The sequence below is a fragment of the Malania oleifera genome, chromosome 3 (genome assembly GCF_029873635.1).
Source record: "Malania oleifera isolate guangnan ecotype guangnan chromosome 3, ASM2987363v1, whole genome shotgun sequence".
NCBI classification, from domain to species: Eukaryota; Viridiplantae; Streptophyta; class Magnoliopsida; order Santalales; family Ximeniaceae; genus Malania; species Malania oleifera.
The window spans coordinates 127049378-127063329 of NC_080419.1; the positions used below are offsets into that span (position 1 = coordinate 127049378).

Below are 13952 nucleotides of genomic sequence, written 5' to 3' on the forward strand. Positions count from 1 at the left end.
TTCGCATATCGTACTAAATAATCACATACTTTCATATTTGCTAATAAATAATATTGTACATAAAACATCTGTTATAACTGATAATATTGAAAACATACACAGGATGAATAGTTAGCTGATGTCATGTATTACCCCCCATGACGGGTTGTGCAGCCCGAAAGCGGGACCCGACAATGGTTGGCCTACCATTACCGAGTCAAAAATATCTGTAAGTACGATGGGTCCGCCACACCCTGGTCCGGACTGCCAGGTGGACGTTCACACTCTATTGAAAACCACATCGACTATCCATCTCCCACCCCCTCGTGGGGTGATTAGTACCAATCATATCATAGATATTTGATCTATAAGCTACGGTACTGTGCTCCTGAACTGAACCAAACTAACATCCGGGTTCAGATAACATATAATACATGATATTATAGCATCTTTCATAATTTCATAAATATGGCCTCGCGCCGAACATTTCATAAATACAGCCTCGTGCCGATCATTTCATAAATACGGCCTCGAGCCAAAATCATACATAAACACAGCCTCGCGCTGAAATCATACATAAATACGGCCTCGCGCCGAAATCATTTCATATATGTATATCATTCTGAAAATAATCAATTTATCATGTACTTTCAACATCATAATGTATTGTATTCTTTCATAATATCTCAAAACATATTTCATTCATATCATTGTCATATCATGATATTCTTCCATGTAAAATAATATTCATGCCACACATTTGTTGTATAAAACCATACATTGTAATCTAAAATCATAGTTTCTGGCATCTCATACATATATATATATATATATATATATATACATTTTAACATAACAGTAGTATTTTCTCAAACATGCATTTCTTTCGTAATATACAGATATAATACATGCTTTCTTGAAAATAACTTTTCTCATAAATAATAATAATTTGCATGAAAAGTAACTGTTTTAGTTTATTCCCTTACCTAGTTACTGAGAAAAGCTCCTATAAATTCTGAACTCACACCCGTAGGATTTGCTGATCAATACCCTGAAAATGAAAACTCCCAATACTAAATTTCAATATTTTCACGTGTATATCATTTCCTATAACTACTGTAAGACCAAATTTGGCTTAAAAAGTCTTACCTCAATTCAAGGATGAATTTCAACGGAGTTCCACCTAACGATCCGCTCCGGCAGATATGCAGAAAACTTCTCTAGGAGCGTCGTGGTGGCCTTAGATCATCGATCCAGCGAGCGACGAAGCCAGAATCGAAGAGAGAGGAGAGAGAAACCAAAGGGGGATAGACTGTGCGTGAGGATTTCTTAATTTTCACGTTTAATTCCGGATTTCTACTATTTATAAGGTCAGATTCGTCGACGAGACACATCACCTCATCGACGAGTCCTGTAGAAATTTCATCGATGAATCTGCACCTTCGTCGACGAATTTTAGATTTCTCCAAAACCCTCTCTCGGTATCTTCTCATCGACGAATCATATCCTCGTCGACGAGCTCCTGTTATACCCTCGTCAACAAGTCCCCTGTATTCGTCGACGAGGTGCTGAAAATTTCCTCAAGATTATCCTTCCCAAAATGCAACGTCTTCGATTGCCTCCTTCTGTTTCCGGCTTCCATTTCCCTTTCTTTTTATTATTTAAATCTCATTATTATTCGGGTTGTCACAGTCGACGTCAAAGAATCCTCCTCTGCTAGAGACATCATTCAAAACCACACTATCACCATGTTTGAAGAACTCTTTGGGCTCAAGCACCCCAACCTCTTGCCCATCTCTGGCTACTGCATTGCAAGTGTCGTACAATTCTCACAATAAATTTATATTTTCTCCAATTTAATGCTTCGTGAGTGCCGACACTTTTGCCTGACAAGACTTAATGTAGGCATGGCCATGGTTGTGCATAGGGAATTGCAACCTCATGAGGCATTAAGTTGAACATTCATTTATTGCATGCATCATTTAAAAATTGGAAGAAGAGGGAGAGGGAGGAGGTTCTGTGGGCGTAGAAATTGGTGTAAAGAGAAATTGGGTTCTCTCTCTCTATCTCTCAATAATACTAAAAATGCTCTAGCAAGATAAGTATATAAATATAAAAAATATATATTTAAAAATATAAATATGTATTAATTATTAAAGAATGATCTTTGTCAGAGAGCTTGTTCGCTTGGAGTTCTAGCCTTTTTCAAGTGTGTCAGACCGTCGAGGCTCGCTAGAATAGTGCCTTAGAAGCCATTGCTGTTGAGGACGAGCTCCCTAATCTTAAATAGAGAGCCGATTGAGGCCGGTATCTCATTGGAAAACAAGTTACTAGATAGACCTAGTTGTCGGAGGCAAGTGAGGTTGGACAGGACAGCCAGTCGAGTAAAAAGCCCACGAAGGAGTTGTCGAAGAGGTCGAGTGTAAAAACCCAGAAATTAAAACTATAAAATAATTAGGAAGTATAATAAATGAAATGGATTAATGTATAATAAGGAAAAGGAAAGATTTTAGAGGAAGGAATAGCAGGCCTCATCGACAAATGTTCTGTCTTTGTCGACGAGTGTCCTTCTAGAGATCGTGGACGAACTCTTATTCCTCATCGACAAGGGAATCCCGAGAGAGTAATTTCAAACTCTAAATTTCATTGGCGAATGTATCTTCTCGTCAATGAAGTCTCTTCAGTGGTTCATCAACGAACCCACGTGTCTTGTCGACGAACCCACTTGTCTCGTCGACGAAGTCTTGCCTATAAATCGAGTTTCTTTCATTTTCAGCAAGAAACTTCGGGATTTCACTCTCTCTCTCTAAAAAAAAGGACCCCCAGCCTTCTCTCTTCGATTTCAGGATGGATTTAACCCAATTTGACGATCCGGAACCACCATGATGTTCGTAGGATCATTCTCTACAAGGTTGCAGGAGCTTATCGTTGGTTTGAGAGGTTTGGGAAACATCCCAAAATCAGGGTAAGTGAGTTATTTTGGGAATTTTATTAATGAATATTGTTATTTGAAACCTAAGAAGTATTAAATTAGTATTTTTCCTAAGATTTGAGTTAGTTGGGGTTTATTTAATTAAACTAGGGTTTTTAATTTAGGATCCAAGTGAACGCCGTGGGTATCGGTTCAGGGATCCTACTAGCGTAGTTCATAAGTCAAGTAAGGGGAAATTGTATTTTAAATCAGATTTTATGAAATTAAAGGAATAAATTATGTTATATTTATTTATATGTTTTGGTATGAGGTTTAAAAATGCCAACCATGTAAATTATGTTTTTTGAGCCTAGGACCACTTATTTAGCTATGTATATGTGAAAACGAACTCATGAAAGTGAAAGGTATTTTATGGCAAGTTATGTAAGAAATGGAAATGATATTTTCAGTATTTAAATGTTAAATGCGAGTTGGCTTATTTTACAAGGAATATGTATGAATTTTATTGTTAAATTGTGTGGCATGAGTAAATGTAAGTTCAGTGCAAATGTATGTTATATGTATGAGATGTAGGTCAAGCAAGTAATGCATTGAGAATAAAATATGAAATGAACTATGCTGCTTGTGTATGTTAATGCAACCATGTAAATGTATGACAACTGAAAGTCGTGTTAGCATATTCTAGCGCATTTCTGTGTAAACTAACTGATGACAGCTAAAAGGAGCTGTGTTAGCAAATTCTAGCGCATTTTTATGTGGATTAATTGATGACGGCTAAAAAGCGGTTGTAGTACGAATGAATGAAATGACAATGAAATGATAATGGAATGAAATGTGAAATGTGAACGATGTAAATGGGAAAGAGTCACTTAAAGTGAAATGAAATGCAATGTTTAAGCTATGAACATGAAAAAATGTGAATGGTTGAGTAATGATAGAAAGAATAATGTACTATGATATTAGAAGTATCTATGCTCGTAGAACATGTTATGATTGGGCGAGGTGTACTCTTTGCCTGAGGGCTTGCTGAGAAAGGCGAGTGTGCTAGTAACTTCAGATGTGGCAGTAGCTGCATAACGTACTAGGGCGGAGGGAACCTACTTGTATGGGCTAATAGATTTCCCTATCCTTGGGGTTTTCGCTGGTAAACCTTTGTTCGAACTGTATGAGTACGAGATCAATCTAATACTAGAGGGCTTACTAAGTAAGGTGAGTGCCTTGATATGCTTCAGTAGCGACCCTAGGGTTGCCTAAGTATCAAAGCAGAGGAGTGCTACTTGTATGGGCTGGTAATCGCCCCTATCCTTAGGTAATCTGGTGGATTAAATCTTTTGCATGTGATTGCTTAGGTTTAGAAAATGGTTTCAGTGTTTATGATAATGTTTTGCTAATGTTATTAAAATGATATTTATAAACCTCATGTTAGTCACACGCTGTTTTAATATATATTGTTTCTTCCCTTACTGAGATATGTCTCACCCGAATATGACTATTTCTTTTTCAGGACATCCTCAAGGTCGGGCTTAGAGAGCTCGAGGGTTTATAGCATTTTTTAGGATTATAAAGAGAAAGGGTATATTTTGATATTACTATTGGGATGTATAAAGTTTAAGTTTATGTTTTTATGTTTTAAGTCTGTTGAGAAAGGAATGATTGTGAATACTAAAATGATTTGGAGATATATGTATATATGGAAATGCAGTTGATGGACAAATAATATGGATTATAGATAGAAATAGTAAACTCTGGTATTATTATATTTGTGGAAATTATGTTTTTGTTTTTCGCTGCGTATATGTTGATTATGGATTATCAGGATTTTATCAGGTATAACGCACCGGACCCGGGTTTAAGGGTTCGGGGCGTTACATTTTGGTATCAGAGCAAGTGGCTTTGGGATTATATTTTGAGAACTTAGGAAATGATTATACCAGAGTATAGGAATCAATTAGGATAAAGATATTAGATGGAAAGGTTAGATTAGGTTTAGGGAAGTATAGGATTTTGTCTTATAGCTTGGAGGCAGAAATCCCTTGGTGGACTTCTGTGATTTTCTGATTCAGTCAACGGTCTCAGAAAACCACAGTAAATCCATCGACGGTGATGTTTCTTAGCCGTGAGGTTGGTCATTATATGGAGATTTTAGATTTTTATGGGATTTAATTTAATGATTATGTTGTTTGGGGTTATGATATGGAATTCTTATTTTTCTATGTCCTATTTTCAGGATGGATTCTAGAGATGAGAATGTAAAGGCTGAAGGAAGAGAGGATTCAGTGACTTCTAGTGAAGAAGAAATAGATACCTCTAAGGTCCTCCTAGGTATCGCTCGTTAAGTTAAAGTAGAGATGAAGAAGGATCCAAAAGAACATAACTGTCCACCTGTAGGACAGGGCTACAACATTAAGGGAATTTATGAGGATGAACCCTCCAACCTTTATAGGAAGACTTGATCCAATGGCTACAGAGAATTGGGTACAGGAAATAGAAGAGATTATGGTCGTACTCGACTGCACGGATGAACAGAAGGTTTGTTATGCTGCATTCAAAATGACTGGAGAGGCGAAGCGTTGGTGGCTTTCTGTAAAGCTGCTAGAGGATCAGAGGGTGATAAAGATAGCTTTTACTTGGGAGAGATTCAAAGAGCTGTTTTTTGACAGGTATTTTCCTTCATCTGTCAGAGAGGAAAAGATTAAGGAATTTACTAATCTGACCCAGGGAGATATGACGGTTGTGGAATATGAGGCTAAATTTGTGGAATTGTCATGTTTCGCTCCATTTCTAATCCCAAATGAGATAAGGAAAGCCAGGAAATTTGAGAAAGGTCTAAGGCGCAGAATCTACAAGCTGGTGGTCGGCTTTCAGGTCCAGAGTTTTTCAAAAGTAGTTTATAAGGCCTCAGTGTTGGAGAAGAGTATCCAGAGCAGCACTGAGTCTTTAGAGTAGAAGAAGAGACCTACACCATCTAGTTTTCAGTCTAAGGCCATTTAGGGATCAGGGAAGAAAGGAAAAGAAACAGTGGACTTTGTATGCCCGAAGTGTAATAAGAGGCATAGGGGCAAATGTTGGTTTGGCACTCTAAATTGTTATAGGTGTGGTAAGCCAGGGCATGTCGGGAAAGATTGTCAGGAGTCGTTGTCTATGGTATCTGTGCAGAATGAGGATCGGGGAAAACAGCAGGTACTATTAGGAAGGTGTGCTCCACCCCAATTGTACACACTTCAAGTTGAGGAGGATGCCATCAGAGAAGCAGGTATGAGATTATAATTAAGATAGTGATAATTTAATTTAATGAAGAATGATTGAATGGTTTATATGATGATATGCATGTTGAGTTCTTATATTTATAGTTAGTAAATGAATTCAAGTAATGTGAAACGATGATTAGTTCGTAAAATTTCAAGTACAAAATTTCTTAAGGAGGGGAGAATGTAATGACACAAAATTTAAACTATAAAATAATTAGGAAGTATAATAAATGAAATGGATTAACGGATAATAAGGGAAAGGAAAGATTTTAGAAGAAGGAATAGCAGGCCTCGTCGACAAATGTTTTATCTTTGTTGATGAGTGTCCTTTTAGAGATCGTGGATGAACTCCCGTTCCTCGTCGACGAGGGATCCCGAGAGAGTAATTTCAGACTCTAAATTTCGTTGACAAATGTATCTTCTCGTCGATGAAGTCCCTTTATCGTCGATGAACCCACGTGTCTCGTCGATGAAGCCCTGCCTATAAATAAAGTTTCTTTCATTTTCAGTGAGAAACTTCGGGACTTCACTCACTCTCTCCCTAAAAAATAGACCCCCATCCTTCTCTCTTCAATTTCAGGTTGGATTTGGTTTGACGATCCGGAACCACCATGAGGTTCGTAGGATCATTCTTTGCAAGGCTGCATGAGCTGATCGTACGTTTGAGAGGTTTGAGAAACATCCCAAAATGAAGGTAAGTGAGTTATTTTGGGAATTTTCTTAATGAATATTGTTATTTGAAACCTAGGAAGTATTAAATAAGTATTTTTCCTAAGATTTGAGTTAGTTGGGGTTTATTTAATTAAATTAGGGTTTTTGATTTAGGGTCCAAATGAATGCCATAGGTTTCAGTTCAAGGATCTTGCCGGTGTAGTTCATAAGTTAGGTAAGGGGAAATTGTATATTATCATATTTTATGAAATTAAAGGTAATAAATTATGTTATATTTATGTATATGTTTCTGTATGGGTTTAAAAATGTCAACCATGTAAATTATGTTTTCTGTGCCTAGGACCACTTATTTAGCTATGTATATGTGAAAATGAACTAATGAAAGTGAAAGGTATTTTCTAGAAATTATATAAGAAATGGAAATTATATTTTTAGTATTTAAATGCTAAATATGGGTTGACTTATTTTACAAGGAATATTTATGAATTGTATTGCTAAATTATGTGGCATAAGTAAATGTAAGTTCAGTGCAAATGTACGTTATATGTATGAGATGCAGGTTAAGTAATGCATTGAGAATAAAATATGAAATGAACTATGCTGTTTGTGTATGTTAATGCAACCATGTACATGTATGACAGCTGAAAGTCGTGTTAGCAGATTCTAGCGCATTTCTATGTGAACTAACTAATGACAGCTAAAAGAAGTTGTGTTAGCATATTCTAACTCATTTCCATGTGGACTAACTGATGACGGTTAAAGAGCGGCTGTAGTATGAATGAATGAAATGAAAATGGAATGAAATGACAATGGAATGAAATGTGAAATGTGAATGATGTAAATGAGAAAGAGTCACTTAAAGTGAAATGAAATGCAATGTTTAAGTTATGAACATGAACAGATGTGAATGGTTGAATAATGACAGAAAGAATAATGTATTATGATATTAGAAGTATCTATGCTCATAGAACATGTTACGATTGGGCGAGGCGTACTCTTCGTCTGGGGGCTTGCTGAGAAAGGTGAGTGCGCTAGTAACTTCAGATGTGGCAGTAGCTGCATAACGTACTAGGGCGGAGAGAACCTACTTGTATGGACTGGTAGATTTCCCTATCCTTGGGGTCTTCGCTGGTAAACCTTTGTTTGAACTGTATGAGTACGAGATCAATCTAATACTAGAGGGCTTACTGAGTAAGGTGAGTGCCTTGATATGTTTCAAAAGCGACCCTAGGGTTGCCTAAGTATCAAAGTAGAGGGGTGCTACTTGTATGGGTGGGTAATCACCCTTATCCTTAGGTAATCTCGTGGGTTAAATCTTTTGCATGTGATTGCTTAGGTTCAGAAAATGGTTTCAGTGTTTATGATAATGTTTTGCTAATGTTATTAAAATGATATTTATAAACCTCATGTTAGTCACACGCTGTTTTAATATATATTGTTTCTTCCCTTACTGAGATGTGTCTCACCCGAATATGACTATTTCTTTTTCAGAACATCCTCAAGGTCGGGCTCAGAGAGCTCGAGGGTTTATAGCATTTTTTAGGATTATAAAGAGAAAGGGTATATTTTGATATTACTATTGGGATGTATAAAGTTTAAGTTTATGTTTTTATGTTTTAAGTTTGTTGAGAAAGGAATGATTGTGAATACTAAAATGATTTGGAGATATATGTATATATGGAAATGCAGTTGATGGATGGATAATATGGATTATAGATAGAAATAGTAAACTCTGGTATTATTATATTTGTGGAGATTATGTTAATATTTTCCATTGCATAAATGTTGATTATGGATTATCAGGATTTTATCAGGTATAACACACTGGACCGAGGTTTAAGGGTTCAGGGCATTACATCGAGAGTCTCTAAATAAGAGAGGTTCAAGGCGGCAGAGGTAAGATTGCTAGTGTAACCCGTCTGGTCGAGGTTAAGCTCGATAACCCGGCTAGTGCCGGAGATAACGACGTCGCACCTGAAGCCGCAGGTGAATCGCTCACCAAAGAGATTATCGCAAGGGTCCACGATGAAGTTCCAGAAGCCCAGAGAGAGAGAGAGAGGAGGATCGCATGCAAAAAACGTGATTTTTTTTTCAAATTTTTTAAAAAACTTGCAAGATGGTTTATTGAGTTTTGACAATTTTTTTAAAAAACTCGTTAAACCATCCAATGAGCTTTGGTTGACACCTGTCGACCGACTATAGCCTCCTTGTTTAAAATTCCCACTAAAAACTTATTTAATATTTTAATATAAAAAATATTTAAAAGGAAAAAACCCAAGTTTTTTCCTTTTTTTTTTGTTTTTTTATATAAAAATATTAAATAAAGGTATGGGAAACTTTATTTCCCACTTTGATGTTTCCAACATTTTTTAAGTAGTTGGACAGTTAAGCATCTTTTAAACCAGGAGAGCTGTCCATTGGTTGATGCGTGGCAGCTAAAAAAATGCTGGACTATCCAACGTCTTTTGCTTAAAAAATATTGGACCATCTACAGTGCTTAAAAAACATTGAACCATCCAGCATTTTTCGCACTACCTATGCAATGTGAAACTTGTAAATTTTTTTATTATAATTATTTGGATCTATAGATTTCCATTTCAATTGATCTCATTGAATTTGAAAAATGATCAAAATAAAATTTGAATAAAAACCTTTATCACTTAGTTTCCAACTTTTAGGGAATATATTAGCCGATAAATTAGTTGTTGTTGTTCTTGTTTCTTTAATACATTTAGTGGTTCTTATACCCATTATGTTCCTTTGATTATTTACAAGAGGTATTCAAGTTCTTATTTTTGCAATTTTAGCTACGGCTTATATAGGCGCGAATCTATGGAGGGTCATCATTGACTCGTGTTTTTTTAAGTAGCTTTTTTTTTTAGTTTAGCCCAACGCAATATATGCACAGTTCAAGATAATCTACTTAGGTAACATAAATATACAAACACAAATCGGCCTATACGATCTAGAACAATAGCAACAAAGATAAAAAGGAAAAAGATCTAAAAATTTTGACAGAGTACACGTTCACAGTACATCGAATTACTATAAAAATTTCGGCAAAGTTTCCTTTTAAAATTGAGTATATCCATTCATGCTTGAACCAATTCAAAGAAAATAATTTTCATCGGCAATCGATACTAGTTTTTTCACAACTTTCATACACCACTATTGACATTCACACTATGTCGAATTACTGTAAAAATTCCGGCAATCAATAACAATATTTCATAACTTTCATCACAACTACATACATTGAGACAATGCAAGCAGTAGTTGTAATGCCCCGAACCTAAAATTCGGGTCCGGTGTGTTATACCTGATAAAATCTCTGATAACCCATAAACCAATATATACGCCGCGGAAAACATAAACATAATCTCCATATAACATAATACCAGAGTTTACTAATTCTAACTATAATCCATAATAAATCATCCATCATCTGCAATTCCATAAATCTACATAACTCCCAAAACAATTCAGTATTTTCAAAATCATTCCTTACTCAATAGCCTTAAAACATAAAGGCATAAAACTTAAATATTTACATTCTCTAAAATTAACATAGAAATATACCCTTTTCTTTTCCTAATTCCCAATAATGCTATAAAAACCTCAAGCTATCAAAGCTCGATCTCGAAGAAATCCTGAAAAAGATGAATTCATATTCGGGTGAGACACATCTCAGTAAGGGAAGAAACAATACATTAAAATAGTGTGTGGCAAACATGAGTTTATAACAACATAATATTTAACATTTGAAAATCGTTAACATAATTTCTAAAATCATTTTCTGATCCTATTCAAACATATGCAAAAGATTTAACCCACGAGACTACTCGAGGATAGGGGTGATTACCCACCCATACAAGTAGCACCCCTTTGCTATGATATTTAGGCAACCCAAAAGTCACAGCTAAAGCATACCAGAGCACTCACCTTACTTAGTAAGCCCTCAAGTGATAGATTGATCTCGTACTCACACAGTTCATACAAAAGTTTACCGGCAAAGGCTCCCAAGAATAGGGAAATCTACCCACCCATATAAGTAGTTTCCCTCTGCCATAGTATGTTATGCAGTCTACTGCTACACCTGATACAACCAGGGCACTCGCCTTTCTCAGCAAGCGCTCGGGCGAAGAGTGCGCCCCGCCAAAACATAACATGTTCTACATACATAAATATTTCTAATATCATAATATATTATTCTTTTCTGTCATTATTCAATCATACACATCCGTTCATGTTCATAGCTTAAACATTGCATTTCATTTCACTTTAAGTGACTCTTTCCCATTTTACATTGTTCACATTTCACATTTCATTTCCATTTCATTCATTTCCCTTTTCATTTTATTTCATTTCATACTCAGCATCTTTCACCTGTTTTACCCAGCATCTTTCAGTTGTTTTACCCAACATCTTTGAGCTGTCATACATTTACCCAGTATCTTTCAGCTGTCATACATTTACCCAGTATCTTTCAGTTGCTTTACCCAGCATCTTTCAGCTATTTTACCCAGCATTTTTCAGCTGTTTTACCCAGTATCTTTCAGCTATTTTACTCAACATTTTTCAACTGTTTACATGGTTGCATTAACACACACAGGCAACATTGTCCATATCACATTTTATTCATAATGTCTTACTTACTTAGCTTGCATCTCATACATTTAACATATATTTGCACAGAATCTCATGTCACACAATTTAATAGTAAAATTCATACAAATTTCTGTAAAATAGGCCAACCCACATTTAACATTTATATGCTGAAAATACATTTCATTTCTTACATAATTATTCTGAAAATATTTTTCCACTTTCATCGGTTCATTTACGCATATACGTATCTATTAAACAGTCCTAAACTCGGAAAAACATAATTTAAATGGTTGGCATTTTAAACTCATATCGAGACATATACACGTATATATAACAAAATTTATTTTCCATTAAATTCATAAAAATTCTGGTTTAATATATATTTTTCTCCTTACCTGGTTTCTTGAACTACGCCAACAGGGACCCCGGAAAAATACCTGCGGCGCTCCTTCGGACCCTGAATCAAAAATTATAGTTCCATGTAATTAATCTTGAATAAATAAATTTTAAATAAATAAATATACCCTTAAATATAGCCAAATTACCAAATTTTCCAAATCTCACTCTCGCTTTGGAGTGGGGCCTAGAAAATCTCAATTGGAACTTTACTTATGTCAAAATGACGATGACCACGACTAGGACCCCATGGTGGTGCCTGATCGTCGATTCAACAGTAGATTTAACGAGAAATTGAGAAATTAGGAGAAAGTTGCCTTACCCCAGGAATGGCGCCTACGCCGCTTTCACGACAAATCCGCTCCAGTAGAATTGTCGGTGGCGGAGTTAGGAATCCAAAGGCACCTTCCATTTCTCGATCGGCGCTCGTTAGGCCAACGAAATTGAGGAGAGAGAGAGAGAGAGAGACGGAGATGGAGAGGCCAGACGGCGAGGAGAATCTCACAAGGGCGACCTCCTCTCTGTAATTGTGTTGATCCTAAAGTTGGGAAGCTTCAGGATCTTTACATATATATATATATATATATATATATTATAATAATATATTATATTATATTAACATATATTAATATGTTATATTGTATATTTCAATTAATGATTATTACTATTTAATTAAGTATTCAATTTAATTAGTTATTTAATTTAATTTTACATTTTAATTAATTAATTAATTTTATTATTATTTTTTTCTTTCATACTATTTTTTATATATTTATTTAATACATTGATTAATAATTTTAATTAATTAAATAATTTTATTTATTATTTTATTTTTTTATTTTTCCCTAATTATTTTAATCATTTAAATTTTGTCTTTACAGTAGTTTCCAATTACATATACATATTAGGGAACAACAAACAAACATCCCCAATTATACATAAATCATGCAGTGAGGTTATACAAATGAAATCAAAAGAATTAGACTACTGTAAAGAAAAATTGAAACATGAAGAAGTAATGGTATTTTTACTGTAATAACTGAACCATGAACACTAAATGCTAAAGGAGAATACAAGCATGGGTACTTAAACAAGATTACATGATAAAGGAGATTTCTAAAATCCCATGAAATTTTAGATAATATGAATCCCATAGGATTTGAAACATTCATAGATTTTATTAAGAGTCCATAAAATCTACTTTGTTGACAATATGCTCCTTAGATATTTTTTTGAATCAATAGGCTCTGATTTGTTAGCATATATGATCCTCAGACAATTGACTTTAGATCTTTGACGCTCCTCAGTCTTTATTGTGATGATTTTCCTTGCGTCTTCATCAATTAAATCTGTAGCGGACAAATGTAACTGTTGATGGTTTGATGAAACTGTCGACAGTTTGGTGTAACCGTCGATGGTTTTGTGTAACCATCAACATTTTCCTTCTGAGTTTTGTTTCTACCTAAAATCGTTGATGTAACCATGGACAATATCACTTATCTTAAGTGTGCTATTAATACCCTCTCGTAAACTTTGTCAAGGTTGGAGGCAAGGTTTGTTGCCAAAAAATAATGAAGGGTAGCCTTTGACAATGGCTTTATGAAGATTTCATATTGTGGACCAAGACTGGTGAGAAGACAAACTACTTTTTCTTGGTCTAAAGCTGCTAGATCATCATAGAGACTTTTGAAGGTGCGGATATGTTCTGTGATTGTTGTGTGATTTCTTTTTTCCGAAGATGGATGATTCGTTAATATAAAGAAACTTCATGTTCTTGTGATTTTTAAGCATATGCATTCTCGAGAAACTCCCACAATGCATGAGTTCTGCCGAGGCCAACGACGAGTCCAAGAGTTTCCCAAGAAGGTGTCTCAATGACCCACCCTTGAAGGAGACTATAACAACCTGCTTAACTTATCACATAATAAACATAAATAATAATAACATCAACCCGAACCCGTGGGTAGCGGGGAATAACCTAACATAAATAGCGGAAACCTAAGTAGCAGTAAAAATAATTTACATCCATCAAAACATTAATTACATAATACTGGAGTTTATTACATCACCAAAATACTGTATTTATATAAAACCTCCAAAAAGATAAAAAAAAAAAA

The 13952-nt window shown here is 35.1% G+C and overlaps 1 protein-coding gene across 1 annotated transcript; it reads left to right on the forward strand.

Moving 5' to 3' along the window:
• Positions 1–4877: 4877 nt before the first annotated feature.
• On the forward strand, positions 4878–6164 carry LOC131151563 (uncharacterized; the record flags this gene model as incomplete). The annotated part of the gene is made up of 4 exons (XM_058102803.1): positions 4878–4885; positions 5139–5233; positions 5355–5853; positions 6004–6164. Coding segments are annotated over exons 1-4 (763 nt in total), but the record flags the coding sequence as incomplete, so codon positions are not given.
• Between the last annotated feature and the right edge of the window lie 7788 nt (positions 6165–13952).